General features: G+C 45.8%; 1 protein-coding gene and 1 non-coding gene across 2 annotated transcripts in view; one reads left to right on the top strand and one right to left on the bottom strand.

The window, feature by feature from the left end:
- Nucleotides 1-17,336, top strand: part of tenm4 (teneurin transmembrane protein 4) — a 586,910-nt gene that overhangs the window by 459,530 nt on the left and 110,044 nt on the right. The window contains exons 20-21 of the mRNA XM_041876707.2: nt 1,217-1,237; nt 14,866-15,098. Coding sequence (XP_041732641.2) covers nt 1,217-1,237; nt 14,866-15,098 — 254 coding nt within the window. The remainder of the gene's footprint in view (nt 1-1,216; nt 1,238-14,865; nt 15,099-17,336) is intronic.
- Nucleotides 15,321-15,427, bottom strand: LOC121567235. Its single transcript, XR_006001085.1, has one exon. It is a non-coding gene; the product is annotated as a U6 spliceosomal RNA (small nuclear RNA).

Here is a 17,336-nt window from a genome sequence, read left to right on the forward strand (position 1 = left end):
AGAGTCCTATGGAGCCCTTGTCAAAAGTAGTGCACTAAATATGGAATAGGGGTGGCGTTTGGGATGCAAACCCTCCAGCCATCTCCTCACCCCGCCTGAGGCTCAGATGGTCCTTATCTGTCCTTTCTCGGAGGTGACATATCAGGCCCCTTGTAGAGCCATGGTTAATGCCCCTGCCTCTCGCTGGCCCGGGACTAGAGAGAGGAGCTGGAGGGGACGGGTGTGTCCCAAAATGGCACCCTTACTACATTTTAAAGTGGACTACTTTTGACCAGAGCGCTATGGGGCCTGGTCAAAAGTATTGCACTATATAGGGAATAGGGTGCTTTTTGGATGCAGACATGCAGGTAGAGAGGGGTAGGGTAGAGAGGGGGGGGTGGAGAGGGAGAGAGGGCTGGAGGGTAGGGGAGAGAGGGGGGTGGAGAGGGAGAGAGGCTGGAGGGTAGGGTAGAGAGGGGGGTGGAGAGGGAGAGGGAGAGAGGCTGGACGGGTAGGGTAGAGAGGGGGGTGGAGAGGAGAGAGGGCTGGAGGGTAGGGGAGAGAGGGGGTGGAGAGGGAGAGGGAGAGAGGCTGGACGGGTAGGGTAGAGAGGGGGGGTGGAGAGGGAGAGAGGCTGAGGGGTAGGGTAGAGAGGGGGTGGAGAGGGAGAGGGAGAGAGGCTGGACGGGTAGGGTAGAGAGGGGGTGGAGAGGGAGAGGGGGCTGGAGGGTAGGGTAGAGAGGGGGTGGAGAGGGAGAGGGAGAGGGAGAGAGGCTGGAGGGGTAGGGTAGAGAGGGCTGGGGGTGAGAGGGAGAGAGGCTGGAGGATAGGGTAGAGAGGGGGGGTGGGAGAGGGAGAGGGAGAGGGAGAGAGGGGTGGGGTGGAGAGGGAGAGAGGGGGGTGGAGAGGGAGAGGGAGAGAGGCTGAGGGTAGGGTAGAGAGGGGGGTGGAGGGAGAGGGAGAGAGGCTGGAGGGTAGGGTAGAGAGGGGGGGTGGAGAGGGAGAGGGAGAGAGGCTGGACGGGTAGGGTAGAGAGGGGGGGTGGAGAGGGAGAGGGAGAGGGAGAGAGGCTGGAGGGGTAGAGACTTAAGACCTGGTATATGTTAGAGTTAGACATCTTAAAGTGTGGAAATTCTTTGCTATTGTTTTATTCATAATTTTATTGCTAATTACTAATCTACTAATCTTCACTAACATTTCCCTTTCTTTTTCTGCTGTCTGTGGTTTACTCTGGCAGAAATAAAGATTTCAGGCATAGGTAAGCCACTCACGTTAGAGTACGTTCTGGCGTCCCAAATGGCACCCCTATTCCCTGATAGTGCACTACTTTAGACCAGGTCCTATATGGCTCTGGTTAAAAGTAGTGTGTATATATATATATATATGGAATAGGGTGTCATTTGGGACCCACAACATGTCTGCTGGTGCTGCATGCCAACTACAGTACTGTCTGGATGTGATCACAGCTAGTTCTTTTCAGTTTAGGTACTTTAGGGTGGCGGCTCATTTGGAGGTATTTATTGATCCACTGCTGTGTGTGAAAATGAACTGAATTTGTTTGATAGTACATTGTTGTATTTATGAAACCATATTGAAAAGAGCTCTGCTGAGACACGGCACGTACGTAACACATGCTGTATGGCTTTATGTGTTCTGAAAGCACACAAACACACTGCTGGCTATAACAGATATTTCTGGGGATAGTCATTCTATGAAGGCTTTAAATAGCTCCTCTCCTCTCCTCTCCTCTCCTCTCCTCTCCTCTCCTCTCCTCTCCTCTCCTCTCCTCTCCTCTCCTCTCCTCTCCTCTCCTCTCCTCTCCTCTCCTCTCCTCTCCTCTGCTAAAGAGCTTTTCATTGATATTCTATCACAGGGTTATGCTTCTAGCTAGAGATGACAGTCACACACAGAGTGACAAAAGGAGTGGTGTGAAAAGTGGTGTGATGTGTGTGTATGTGTGCCTCCATCCTAATGCTGCTTACCATATCTAGCGCGCACACTAACTCTGCCACATATTAACATGACAGAGAGCTAGGCCACAGAGGAAGAGCTCTGCCACATATTAACATGACAGAACGGATTTATTTTGTCTTCACAGAGTTAGGATTAGGGTTAGGGTTAGGGTTAGGGTTAGGATTAGGGTCAGAGTTAGGGTTAGAGTTAGGGTTAGGGTTAGGATTAGAGTTAGGGTTAGGGTTAGGGTTAGAGTTAGGGTTAGGGTTAGGATTAGAGTTAGGATGCGTGATGCTTTGTTTGTTTGTTTGTTTGTTTGTTTGTGTTTGTTTGCGTCCTGCAAATCAAAAATAAATAAATGTCACATGTGCCGAATACAACAGCTGTAGACCTTACAGTGAAATGCTTACTTACAAGCCCTTAACCAACAATGCAGTTTTAAGAAAGAATACCAAAAAAAATCACAAAAAATACAATAATATTAAATAAAACTAACAAATAATTAAAGAGCAGCAGTAAAAATAACAATAGCGAGGCTATATACATGAGGTACCGGTACCGAGTCAATGTGAAGGGGGCACAGGTTAGTCGAGGTAATTGAGGTAATATGTACATGTAGGTAGAGTTAAAGTGACTATGGATAGATAATAAACAGAGTAGCAGCAGCGTAAAATAGTGGGTGGGGGGGTGGACAATGCAAATAGTCCGGGTAGCCATTTAATTAGCTGTTCAGGAGTCTCATGGCTTGGGGGTAGAAGCTGTTAAGAAGCCTTTTGGACCTAGACTTGGCGCTCTGGTATCGCTTGCCGTGCGGTAGCAGAGAGAACAGTCTATGACTAGGGTGGCTGGAGTCTTTGACAATTTTGAGGGCCTTCCTCTGACACTGCCTGGTATAGAGGTCCTGGATGGCAGGAAACTTGGCCCCAGTGATGTACTGGGCCGTACGCACTACCCTCTGTAGTGCCTTGCGGTCGAGGCCGAGCAGTTGCCATACCAGGCGGTGATGCAACCAGTCAGGATGCTCTCGATGGTGCAGCTGTAGAACCTTTTGAGGATCTGAGGACCCATGCCAAATCTTTTCAGTCTCCTGAGGGGGAATAGGTTTTGTCGTGCCCTCTTCACGACTGTCTTGGTGTGCTTGGACCATGTTAGTTTGTTGGTGATGTGGACACCAAGGAACTTGAAGCTCTCAACCTGTTCCACTACAGCCCCATCGATGAGAATGGGGGGCGTGCTCGGTCCTCTTCTTTTTCCTGTAGTCCACAATCATCTCCTTTGTCTTGGTCACGTTGAGGGAGAGGTTGTTATCCTGGCACCACACGGCCAGGTCTCTGACCTCCTCCCTATAGGCTGTCTCATCGTTGTCGGTGATCAGGCCTACCACTGTTGTGTCATCGGCAAACTTAATGATGGTGTTGGAGTATTACCTGGCCATGCAGTCATTAATGAACAGGGAGTACAGGAGGGGACTGAGCACGCACCCCTGAGGGGCCCCCGTGTTGAGGATCAGCTTGGCGGATGTGTTGTTACCTACCCTCACCACCTGGGGGCGGCCCGTCAGGAAGTCCAGGATCCAGTTGCAGAGGGAGGTGTTTAGTCCCAGGGTCCTTAGCTTAGAGATGAGCTTTGAGGGCACTATGGTGTTGAACACTGAGCTGTAGTCAGTATGAAAATGTATGCACTCACTAACTGTAAGTTGCTCTGGATAAGAGCGTCTGCTAAATTACTAAAATGTAAATGTTGATGTAGTCAATGAATAGCATTCTCACATAGGTGGTCCTTTGTCCAGGTGTGAAAGGGCAGTGTGGAGCACAATAGAGATTGCGTCATCTGTGGTTCTGTTGTGGCGGTATGCAAATTGGAGTGGGTCTAGGGTTTCTGGGATAATGGTGTTGATGTGAGCCATGACCAGCCTTCCAAAGCACTTCATGGCTACATATGTGAGTGCTACGGGTCGGTAGTCATTTAGGCAGGTTATCTTAGTGTTCTTGGGCACGGGGACTATGGAGGTCTGCTTGAAACATGTTGTTATTACAGACTCAGACAGGGAGAGGTTGAAAATGTCAGTGAAGACACTTGCCAGTTGGTCAGCGCATGCTCGGAGTACACGTCCTGGTAATCCGTCTGGCCCTGCGGCCTTGTGAATGTTGACCTGTTTCAAGGTCTTACTCACATCGGCTACGGAGAGCGTGATCACACAGTCGTCCGGAACAGCTGATGCTCTCATGCATGTTTTAGTGTTACTTGCCTCGAAGCGAGCATAGAAGTAATTTAGCTCGTCTGGTAGGCTTGTGTCACTGGGCAGCTCACAGCTGTGCTTCCCTTTGTAGTCTGTAATAGTTTGCAAGCCCTGCCACATCCGACGAGCATTGGACGAGCGTTTGCAGTTGGTGTAGTACGATTCAATCTTAGTCCTGTATTGACCCTTTGCCTGTTTGATGGTTCGTCTGAGGTCATAGCGGGATTTCTTATAAGCGTTCGGGTTAGAGTCCCGCTCCTTGAAAGCGGCAGCTCTACCCTTTAGCTCAGTGCGGATGTGACCTGTAATCCATGGCTTCTGGTTGGGGTATGTACATATGGTCACTGTGGGGACGACGTCATCGATGCACTTATTGATGAAGCCAGTGCCTGATGTGGTGTACTCCTCAATGCCATCGGAAGAATCCCAGAACATGTTCCAGTCTGTGCTAGCAAAACAGTCCTGTAGCTTAGCATCTGCTTCATTTGACCACTTCTTTATTGACTGAGTCACTGGTGCTTCTTGCTTTAGTTTTTGCTTGTAAGCAGGAATCAGGAGGATAGAATTATGGTCAGATTTGCCAAATGGAGGGTGAGGGAGAGCTTTGTATGCGTCTCTGTGTGTGGAGTAAAGATGTTCTAGAGTTTTTTTTCCCTCTGGTTGCACATTTAACATGCTGGTAGAAATGAGGTAAAATAGATTCAAGTTTCCCTGCATTAAAGTCCCCGGCCACTAGGAGCGCCGCCTCTGGATGAGCTTTTTCCTGTTTGCTTATGGCCGTATACAGTTAATTGAGTGCGGTCTTAGTGCCAGCATCGGTTTGTGGTGGTAAATAGACAGCTACGAAAAATATAGATGAAAAATCTCTTGGTAAATAGTGTGGTCTACAGCTTATCATGAGATACTCTACCTCAGGCGAGCAAAACCTTGAGACTTCCTTAGATATCGTGCACCAGCTGTTGTTTCCAAATATACATAGACCGCCACCCCTTGTCTTACCAGAGGCTGCTGTTCTATCCTGCCGGAACAGTGTATAACCCGCCAGCTGTATGTTATTCATGTCTTCGTTCAGCCACGACTCGGTGAAACATAAGATATTACAGTTTATAATGTCCCGTTGGTAGGATATTCGTGTCTGTAGTTGGTCCACTTTATTATCAAGCGATTGTAAGTTGGCCAATAGTATCGATGGCAAAGGCAGATTAGCCACTCGTCGCCGGCTCCTTACCAGGCGCCCCGATCTCCTTCCGGATGAGGGCCCTGTCTGGAGAAAATCCCTCTCGTCCAACTCATTAAAGAAAAGTTATTTGTCCAGGTCAAGGTGAGTAATCGCTGTTCTGATGTCCAGAAGCTCTTTTCGGTCATAAGAGACGGTAGCAGCAACATTATGTACAAAATAAGTTACAAACAATGTGAAAAAACCACACAAAATTGCACGGTTGGTTAAGAGTCCATAAAACGGCAGCCTTCCCCTCCGGCGCCATCATCATTTTTGCAGCGTTTGTGTTTGTGTGCATGCGTGCGTCCTGTGTGTGCTGCGCTGTGCAGTGACCCCCCCACTAAGGATGTCCCCACCCGCTCCAGCTATGCCCCCTTCCCCTCCATGGCTACACTGAGCTATGCCAGCATGCAGCTAAATCCAATTATCCTCCACAAACTAGACGTTGTCACTGAATATAGAGAGAGTCAGAGAGTCAGTCAGTCACGGAAGTAGCTGAAGGTCAGGGCATTTGCCTCATGGTTTGCGTGTCCATGTTTCCAACACTACATGGACTCTGCAGGCCAGGCTGGTTCTGCATGCAACCCAGGGCTGATAACCTGGATGGATGGATGGATGGATGGAATGGATGGATGGATGGATGGATGGATGGATGGATGGATCGATCGATCGATCGATCCAGGGATTGAGGGCCATAGTTTTATGAGAGAGCGAGATTATGCAGTTATCCAGGAATTGAGGGCCATAGTTTTATTTGACCTACTCCTGCCGTATGGGGAGTCATGTTCCCATCTAGGACCAAACCGGTTTGACCTACTCCTGCCGTATGGGGAGTCATGTTCCCATCTAGGACCAAACCGGTTTGACCTACTCCTGCCGTATGGGGAGTCATGTTCCCATCTAGGACCAAACCGGTTTTGGCTGTTGACTAAAATAATCCCAGTCAGACTGGTCAGTGGTCTGACAGTGACAGGTTGGCCCTGTGGTTTCCTCTAGGCCCCTGTCATCGCCCCTACAGTGACAGGTTGGCCCTGTGGTTTCCTCTAGGCCCCTGTCATCGCCCCTACAGTGACAGGTTGGCCCTGTGGTTTTCTGTAGGCCCCTGTCATCGCCCCTACAGCAGAAGGTCAATTGTCATTCAGAATTATGTACAGGAGCTGACAGTGGCAGCGTGCCAAATGGCACCCTATTCCCTATATAGTGCACTACTTTTGACTTTATAGGGAATAGGGTGGCATTTGAGATGCCAGCCAGTGCCACAGACCCACTCGTCCCGCTGTGCACCTCGAAGCCTCATGAGAATATCAGGTCTGGCACTCGGCCGCCCTCACGGGGCCTCACAGAAAGATGGAAGCGCAAGGTTGGATTTTTGGTTTTGAGGGTGTGTGTGTGTGCGTGTGTGTGTGTGTGTGTGTGTGTGTGTGTGTGTGTGTGTGTGTGTGTGTGTGTTCTGTCTTAATCCTGTTTGAATGATGTCATGCTGACAGACAGGTTACGATGGACGCCAGGGTAATGATCATCCTGTTTGGCAGATCTGAGCCCCTCACTACTCTCACCTCTCCCTTCTTCTTTACCACTAGCTACAACTCATCACCTCCTCTTAAAAGACAAGAACGCTTTGAGCTCACTATAAAATATCAGTTTTTCCCCTGTCTGTCTGTCTGTAACAGGTGTATTGATTTGGTCTAAGAGCCAAAGCAGTGGCAGAGCAATAGTGATTAGTTCACCCTATAGTTACCCTACGACCCCAACATCAGTTGACTTAACACTCTTCAGATGCTATCTATCTGTCTTTCACAGATATGGATTTAGGGTAGGAGTAGGGATAGGGTAGGGGTAGGGGTAGGGGTAGGGATAGGGTAGGGGTAGGGATAGGGTATAGGGTAGGGTATATGGTAGGGTATAGGGTAGGAGTAGGGATAGGGTAGGGATAGGGTATAGGGTAGGGTAGGGGTAGGGTATATGGTATGGTAGGGGTAGGGTAGGGATAGGGTAGGGGTAGGGTATATGGTAGGATAGGGTAGGGTATATGGTAGGATAGGGTAGGGTATATGGTAGGATAGGGTAGGGTATATGGTAGGATAGGGTAGGGTATATGGTAGGATAGGGTAGGGTAGGGGTAGGGTATATGGTAGGGTAGGGTAGGGTAGGGTAGGGATAGGATAGGGTATGGGTAGGGTATATGGTAGGGTATGGGTAGGGTATATGGTAGGGTAGGGTAGGGTAGGGGTAGGGTATATGGTAGGGTAGGGTAGGGTATATGGTAGGGTAGGGTAGGGTATGGGTAGGGTATGGGTAGGGGTAGGGTATATGGTAGGGTAGGGTAGGGTATATGGTAGGGTAGGGTAGGGTATGGGTAGGGTAGGGTATGGGTAGGGTATATGGTAGGGTAGGGGTAGGGTATATGGTAGGGTAGGGTAGGGTATATGGTAGGGTAGGGGTAGGGTATATGGTAGGGTAGGGTAGGGTATGGGTAGGGTATATGGTAGGGTAGGGGTAGGGTATATGGTAGGGTAGGGTAGGGTAGGGTAGGGTATGGGTAGGGGTAGGGTATATGGTAGGGTAGGGTAGGGATAGGATAGGGTAGGGTAGGGTATATGGTAGGGTAGGGTAGGGGTAGGGTATATGGTAGGGTAGGGGTAGGGGTAGGGTATATGGTAGGGTAGGGTATAGGGTAGGGTAGGGTATATGGTAGGGTAGGGTAGGGATAGGATAGGATAGGGTAGGGATAGGATAGGGTAGGGGTAGGGTATATGGTAGGGTAGGGGTAGGGGTAGGGTATATGGTAGGGTAGGGGTAGGGTATATGGTAGGGGTAGGGGTAGGGTATATGGTAGGGTAGGGGTAGGGTATATGGTAGGGTAGGGTAGGGTATATGGTAGGGTAGGGTAGGGTAGGGATAGGGTATAGGGTAGGGTAGGGTATATGGTAGGGTATGGGTAGGGTATATGGTAGGGTAGGGTATATGGTAGGGTAGGGTATATGGTAGGGTATGGGTAGGGTATATGGTAGGGTAGGGTATATGGTAGGGTAGGGTATATGGTAGGGTAGGGGTAGGGTATATGGTAGGGTAGGGTAGGGATAGGATAGGGTAGGGTAAGGTATATGGTAGGGTAGGGTAGGGTATATGGTAGGGTAGGGTAGGGTAGGATAGGGGTAGGGTATATGGTAGGGTATATGGTAGGATAGGGTAGGGTATATGGTAGGGTATATGGTAGGATAGGGTAGGGTATATGGTAGGGTATGGTAGGGTATATGGTAGGGTATATGGTAGGGTAGGGTATATGGTAGGGTAGGGTATATGGTAGGGTAGGGTAGGGTATATGGTAGGGTAGGGATATGATAGGGTAGGTATAGGGTATGGATAGGATAGGGTAGGGGTAGGGGTCGCTGTTTAATAGATGACACACACACAATGGTGTTTAATAGAGTAGCTAGCTGGTGTTTAATAGAGTAGCTAGCTGGTGTTTAATAGAGTAGCTAGCTGGTGTTTAATAGAGTAGCTAGCTGGTGTTTAATAGAGTAGCTGGCTGGTGTTTAATAGAGTAGCTAGCTGGTGTTTAATAGAGTAGCTAGCTGGTGTTTAATAGAGTAGCTAGCTGGTGTTTAATAGAGTAGCTAGCTGGTGTTTATTAGAGTAGCTGGCTGGTGTTTAATAGAGTAGCTAGCTGGTGTTTAATAGAGTAGCTAGCTGGTGTTTAATAGAGTAGCTAGCTGGTGTTTAATAGAGTAGCTAGCTGGTGTTTAATAGAGTAGCTTGCTCGTGTTTAATAGAGTAGCTGGCTGGTGTTTAATAGAGTAGCTAGCTGGTGTTTAATAGAGTAGCTAGCTGGTGTTTAATAGAGTAGCTTGCTCGTGTTTAATAGAGTAGCTTGCTCGTGTTTAATAGAGTAGCTAGCTGGTGTTTAATAGAGTAGCTAGCTGGTGTTTAATAGAGTAGCTAGCTGGTGTTTAATAGAGTAGCTAGCTGGTGTTTAATAGAGTAGCTAGCTCGTGTTTAATATAGTAGCTGGCTGGTGTTTAATAGAGTAGCTAGCTGGTGTTTAATAGAGTAGCTAGCTGGTGTTTAATAGAGTAGCTAGCTGGTGTTTAATAGAGTAGCTAGCTGGTGTTTAATAGAGTAGCTGGCTGGTGTTTAATAGAGTAGCTAGCTGGTGTTTAATAGAGTAGCTAGCTGGTGTTTAATAGAGTAGCTAGCTGGTGTTTAATAGAGTAGCTAGCTGGTGTTTAATAGAGTAGCTGGCTGGTGTTTAATAGAGTAGCTAGCTGGTGTTTAATAGAGTAGCTAGCTGGTGTTTAATAGAGTAGCTAGCTGGTGTTTAATAGAGTAGCTGGCTGGTGTTTAATAGAGTAGCTAGCTGGTGTTTAATAGAGTAGCTAGATGGTGTTTAATAGAATAGCTGGCTGGTGTTTAATAGAGTAGCTAGCTGGTGTTTAATAGAGTAGCTAGCTGGTGTTTAATAGAATAGCTGGCTGGTGTTTAATAGAGTAGCTAGCTGGTGTTTAATAGAGTAGCTGGCTGGTGTTTAATAGAATAGCTGGCTGGTGTTTAATAGAGTAGCTAGCTGGTGTTTAATAGAGTAGCTAGCTGGCTTGTAGCTGGGCTGCTCTGTCTTCGGTCTTGGAGGGGGCATGATGTGTTTGGATTTTGGCCGTTCAGCTCAGTTGTATATTCGGTCACCCCGTTCCCCTATGGGCCCTGGTCAAAAGTAGTGCACTAGAAAGGGAATAAGGTGCCATTTGGGATGCAGATCATGTCTCCATAAGAGAGTCCCAAGGGGGTGCTGTATGAAACACAGCCACGGTACAGGCAGCAGCTGATACACTGTATTCAGGCTCTTCTCAGGCCACACGCAGCAGCTGATACACTGTATTCAGGCTCTTCTCAGGCCACACGCAGCAGCTGATACACTGTATTCATGCTCTTCTCAGGCCACACGCAGCAGCTGATACACTGTATTCATGCTCTTCTCAGGCCACACGCAGCAGCTGATACACTGTATTCAGGCACTTCTCAGGCCACACGCAGCAGCTGATACACTGTATTCAGGCTCTTCTCAGGCCACACGCAGCAGCTGATACACTGTATTCAGGCACTTCTCAGGCCACACGCAGCAGCTGATACACTGTATTCAGGCTCTTCTCAGGCCACACGCAGCAGCTGATACACTGTATTCAGGCTCTTCTCAGGCCACACGCAGCAGCTGATACACTGTATTCAGGCACTTCTCAGGCCACACGCAGCAGCTGATACACTGTATTCAGGCACTTCTCAGGCCACACGCAGCAGCTGATACACTGTATTCAGGCACTTCTCAGGCCACACGCAGCAGCTGATACACTGTATTCAGGCACTTCTCAGGCCACACGCAGCAGATGATACACTGTATTCAGGCTCTTCTCAGGCCACACGCAGCAGCTGATACACTGTATTCAGGCTCTTCTCAGGCCACACGCAGCAGCTGATACACTGTATTCAGGCACTTCTCAGGCCACACGCAGCAGCTGATACACTGTATTCAGGCTCTTCTCAGGCCACACGCAGCAGCGTTGTGTAGTAAATCAATTCCAAGTGTAACTTCAGGTATATGTCACGTTTTTTTGTTTATTTTCTTTTATATTTCATGGTTTGCTGTCCTTCATTCACACTGTGAGTTACCTCCTATCTGTCCTTCATTCACACTGTGAGTTACCTCCTATCTGTCCTTCATTCACACTGTGAGTTACCCCCTATCTGTCCTTCATTCACACTGTGAGTTACCTCCTATGTATTTCATCATCCTACTGTATGAGTTCCTAAATCCATCCATTCTTACATTGTGGCTGCTTTCGTACAGACGTAGGATCTTAATTTGAGCTAGTTTACTACAGCAGGAAAATAATCTTGAAGCAACAGAAATGTGAATTATTATGTGGACTATAATAGACATTTTTGTAGGGGTTGATACATTTTTTTTGTAATGTAAAAATCAAGTCTGAAATGTCAAAGTGGAAATTACAAACTTCAGAAGCCTTTTTAACCCTCAAATGCACTACAAGTTTTACATTTCCTGCAAACGGGGTGATCAAATGAAGATCCTACATCTGTAAATGGCACCCTATGCCTTTAGAAAGTATTAACACCCCTTGACTTTTTCCATATTTTTTGTGTTACAGCCTGAATTTAAAATGGATTAAATTGAGATTTTGTGTCACTGGCCTACACACAATACCCCATAATGTCAAAGTGCAATTATGTTTTTAGAATCTTTTACAAATTAATTAAAAATGAAAAGATGAAATGTCTTGAGACAACAAGTATTCAACCTCTATTAAGTTCAGGAGTAAAACTAATAATTGTAAAGTGGTTATCCCACTGGCAATAGGTTGAATGCACCAATTTGTAAGTCGCTCTGGATAAGAGCGTCTGCTAAATGACTAAAATGTAATGTAAATGTAAAAATGTGCTTAACAAGTCACATAATAAGTTGCATGGACTCACTCTGTGTGCAATAATAGTGTTTAACATGATTTTTGAATGACTACCTCATCTCTGTACCCCACACATACAATTATCTGTAAGGTCCCTCAGTCGAGCAGTGGATTTCAAACAGATATTTCAACCACAAAGACCAGGGAGGTTTTCCAAATCCTCGCAAAGAAGGGCACCTATTGGTAGATGGGTAAAAATAAAAAATCAGACATTGAATATCCCTTTGAGCAAATTGTTAATTACACTTTGGATGGTGTATCAATTCACCCAGTCACTACAAAGATACAGGCGTCCTTCCTAACTCAGTTGTCGGAGAGGAAGGAAACCGTTCAGGGATTTCACCATGAGGTCAATGGTGACTTTAAACCAGTTACAGAGTTTAATGGCTGTGATAGGAGAAAACTGAGGATGGATCAACAACATTGTAATTACTCCACAATACTAACCTAAATGACAAGAGTGAAAAGAAGGAAGCCTGTACAGAAAACATATATTCCAAAAGATGCATCCTGTTTGCAACAAGGCACTAAAGTAAAACTGCAAAAATTGTGGCAAAGAAATTAACTATGTCCTGAATACAAAGCATTATGTTTGGAGCAAATCCAACACAACACATCACTGAGTACCACTCTTCATATTTTCAAGCATAGTGGTGGCTGCATCATGTTATGGGTATGCTTGTCATCGGCAAGGACTAGGGAGTTTTTAGGATAAAAATAAACCGAATAGATCTAAGCACAGGCAGAATGCTAGAGGAAAACCTGGTTCAGTCTGCTTTCCAACAGACACTGGGAGACAAATTCACCTTTCAGCAGGACAATAACCTAAAACACAAGGCCAAATGTACACTGGAGTTACTTACCAAGACGACATTGAATGTTCCTGAGTTGCTTATTTACAGTTTTGATTTAAATTGGCTTAAAAATCTCTGGCAAGACTTGAAAATGGCTGTCTGCAATGATCAACAACCAACTTGACAGAGCTTGAAGAATTTAGCTCTTAGAGACTTACCCAGAAAGACGCACAGCTGTAATCACTGCCAAAGGGGTTTCTAACATGCATTGACTCAGGGGGTTGAATGCTTATGTAATCAAGATACAGTTGAAGTCGGAAGTTTACATACACTTAGGTTGGAGTCATTAAAACTAGTTTTTCAACCACTACACACATTTCTTGTTAACAAACTATAGTTTTGGCAAGTCGGTTAGGACATCTACTTTGTGCATGACACAAGTAATTTTTACAACAATTGTTTACAGACAGATTATTTCACTTATAATTCACTGTATCACAATTCCAGTGGGTCAGAAGTTTACATACACTAAGTTGACTGTGCCTTTAAACAGCTTGGAAAATTCAGTGTAATGGCTTTAGATGCTTCTGATAGGCTAATTGACATCATTTGAGTCAATTGGAGGTGTACCTGTGGATGTATTTCAAGGCCTACCTTCAAACTCAGTGCCTCTTTGCTTGACATCATGGGAAAATCAAAAGAAATCAGCCAAGACCTCAGAAAACAAATTGTAGACCTCCACAAGTCTGGTTCATCCTTGGGAGCTTTTTCCAAACGCCTGAAGGTACCATGTTCATCTGTACAAACAATAGTACGCAAGTATAAACACCATGGGACCACGCTGCCGTCATACCGCTCAGGAAGGAGACGCGTTCTGTCTCCTAGAGATGAATGTACTTTGGTGCGAAAAGTGCAAATCAATCCCAGAACAACAGCAAAGGACCTTGTGAAGATGCTGGAGGAAACAGGTACAAAAGTATCTATATCCACAGTAAAACGAGTCCTATTTCGACATAACCTGAAAGGCCGCTCAGCAAGGAAGAAGCCAATGCTCCAAAACCGCCATAAAAAAGCCAGACTACGGTTTGCAACTGCACATGGGGACAAAGATCGTACTTTTTGGAGAAATATCCTCTGGTCTGATGAAACAAAAATAGAACTGTTTGGCCATAATGACCATCGTTATGTTAGGAGGAAAAAGGGGTGTCTTGCAAGCCGAAGAACACCATCCCAACCGTGAAGCACGGGGGTAGCAGCATCAGTCAGGAAGTTAAAGCTTGGTCCCAAATGGGTCTTCCAAATGGACAATGACCCCAAGCATACTTCCAAAGTTGTGGCAAAATGGCTTGAGGACAACAAAGTGAAGGTATTGGAGTGGACATCACAAAGAACTGAAAAAGCATGTGAGCAAGGAGGCCTACAAACCTGACCAGCTCTGTCAGGAGGAATGGGCCAAAATTCACCCAACTTATTGTGGGAAGCTTGTGGAAGGCTACCCGAAGCATTTCACCCAAGTTAAACAATTTAAAGGCAATGCTACCAAATACTAATTGAGTGTATGTAAACTTCTGACCCACTGGGAATGTGATTAAAGAAATAAAAGCTGAAATAAATCATTCTCTCTACTATTATTCTGACATTTCACATTCTTAAAATAAAGTGGTGATCCTAACTGAACTAAGACAGGGACTTTTTTACTAGGATTAAATGTCAGGAATTGTGAAAAACTGAGTTTAAATGTATTTGGCTAAAGTGTATGTAAACTTCCGACTTCAACTGTAAGTATTCAGACCCTTTACTGAGTACTTTGTTGAAGCACCTTTGGCAGCGATTACAGCCTCAAGTCTTGTGGAGGGGTGGAGGGTCTTGTATATCAGTGTTTTATTTTCATAAATGTTTTACAAATGTTAGAATGTTTCTTCCACTTTGACATTACAGAGTATCCTTTGTAGATCGTTGACCAAAATATGACAATTAAATAAATGTTAATCCCACCCTGTAACACAACAAAATGTGTATAAAAAAAAAAAAGTTGAGGGGTGTGAATACTTTCTCAAGGCACTGTAGGGATACTACCTTTGAACAGGGCCCATAAAGGGAATGTGGGTGCTATTTGGGATACATCCAGATATTAGGTAGTAGTTCTATTGAAGGCATTGCATCCCTCCCAGCTTGACTGATGATCTTCCCTTTTCTCACTCCTCCCTCAAGCAACAGCCCGGCCCATAAGTACTACCTGGCCAGTAGTCCTGTGTCCGGGGCCGTCTACCTGTCAGACACCAGCAGTAGGAAGGTGTTCAAGGTGAAGTCTCTGAGCGCCGTGAAAGACGTGGCCAAGAACCTGGAGCTGGTGGCGGGGACTGGAGACCAGTGTCTGCCCTACGACGAGACACGGTGTGGAGATGGGGGCAAGGCTGTGGAGGCAACGCTCACCAACCCACGAGGTATGGACATCACATAAATATTAACATTTACATTTACATTTTTACATTTACGTCATTTAGCAGACGCTCTTATCCAGAGCGACTTACAAATTGGTGCATTCACCTTATAGCCAGTGGGACAACCACTTTACAATGTTTTTTTGTTTTTTTGGGGGGGTGGGGTGGGGGAAGGGGGGGTTTTGAAGGGGGTGGTAGAAGGATTACTTTATCCTATCCCAGGTTAAAAAAAAGGAACGCTTCACGAATTTGCGTGTCATCCTTGTGCAGGGGCCATGCTAATCTTCTCTGTATCGTTCCAATTGTAGTATATGTGCTGCCGAAGCAAGCATTAACCTACACTCTTAGAAAGAAAAGGTGCTATCTAGAACCTAAAATGGTTATTCGGATGTCCCCGGTAGGAGAACCCTTTGAAGAACCCTTTTTGGTTCCAGGTAGAACCCTTTTTGGTTCCAGGTAGAATCCTTTACATAGAGGGTTCTAAATGGAACCCAAAAGAGTTCTACCTGGAACCAAAATAAGTGTTCTCCTATGGGGACAGCCGAAGAATCCTTTCGGAACCCTTTTTCCCAAGAGTGTAACCTAACTATATCATAAAACAAGTGGTTGTGGAGGCAACGCTCACCAACCCACAAGGTATGGTTATTACATTACATATAACACAACACAGGAGGTGCATATTGGAGCCGGAAAAAAGGACTGTTGAAAGATCATATAATATGCCATTTAGCAGACGCTTTTATCCAAAGCGACTTACAGTCATGCGTGCATACTTTTTTAGGTATGGGTGGTCCCGGGAATCGAACCCACTACCCTGGCGTTATGAGCGCCGTGCTCTACCAATTGAGCTACAGAGGACCAACCATGTCATGTGGTTGATTCCCTTACACTCCGAAACTACTGATATGGTCGGGTAGACTTCAGTGTAAGGTTACTGCTAGTTCAAGGTTACTGATGGGTTAAACATAGCTGGATTAGACCAGATCAATACACTTCGTGTTTGACACATTGGATTATATTGGATAACATGTTCTCTCTCTCTCAGGCCTACAAACAGCCAGCCCTCTCTGAACCTTGAAAAAGGAGTGGAGGATCAGGAAGCGTTAAGCAGTGTGTGTGTGTGTGTGTGTGTGTGTGTGTGTGTGTGTGTGTGTGTTTGTAGACCTGAGAGCCCCCCCACACACACACACACAGTGATTCATCACGTTCACAAATAACCCTGAAACAAGCCCACTGCCCAGAAAGCCTTTCATCAGGGAACAACTGGGAACAGATAATTGTAATTCACCAGGACCTCCATGTCTGTTTACAAAGTATTGTAATTCACCAGGACCTCCATGTCTGTTTACAGGGTTTATAGCAGCCAATACAGTCGGAATACCCCTATAGCAACCAATAGTCTGAATACCCCTATAGCAACCAATAGTCTGAATACCCCTATAGCAACCAATAGTCTGAATACCCCTATAGCAACCAATAGTCGGAATACCTCTATAGCAACCAATAGTCGGAATACCCCTATAGCAACCAATAGTCGGAATACCCCTATAGCAACCAATAGTCGGAATACCCCTATAGCAACCAATAGTCGGAATACCCCTATAGCAACCAATAGTCGGAATACCCCTATAGCAACCAATAGTCGGAATACCCCTATAGCAACCAATAGTCGGAATACCCCTATAGCAACCAATAGTCGGAATACCCCTATAGCAACCAATACAGTCTGAATACCCCTATAGCAGCCAATACAGTCTGAATACCCCAATAGCAGCCAATACAGTCTGACCTATAGCAGCCAATGCAGTCTGACCAATAGCAGCCAATACAGTCTGACCAATAGCAGCCAATACAGTCTGACCAATAGCAGCCAATACAGTCTGACCAATAGCAGCCAATACAGTCTGACCTATAGCAGCCAATACAGTCTGACCAATAGCTGCCAATACAGTCTGACCAATAGCAACATACAGTGGGGAAAAAAAGTATTTAGTCAGCCACCAATTGTGCAAGTTCTCCCACTTAAAAAGATGAGAGAGGCCTGTAATTTTCATCATAGGTACACGTCAACTATGACAGACAAAATGAGATAGTTTTTCTCCAGAAAATCACATTGTAGGATTTTTAATGAATTTATTTGCAAATTATGGTGGAAAATAAGTATTTGGTCAATAACAAAAGTTTCTCAATACTTTGTTATATACCCTTTGTTGGCAATGACACAGGTCAAACGTTTTCTGT

Source organism: Coregonus clupeaformis, chromosome 5, assembly GCF_020615455.1.
Source record: "Coregonus clupeaformis isolate EN_2021a chromosome 5, ASM2061545v1, whole genome shotgun sequence".
Lineage (NCBI taxonomy): Eukaryota > Metazoa > Chordata > Actinopteri > Salmoniformes > Salmonidae > Coregonus > Coregonus clupeaformis.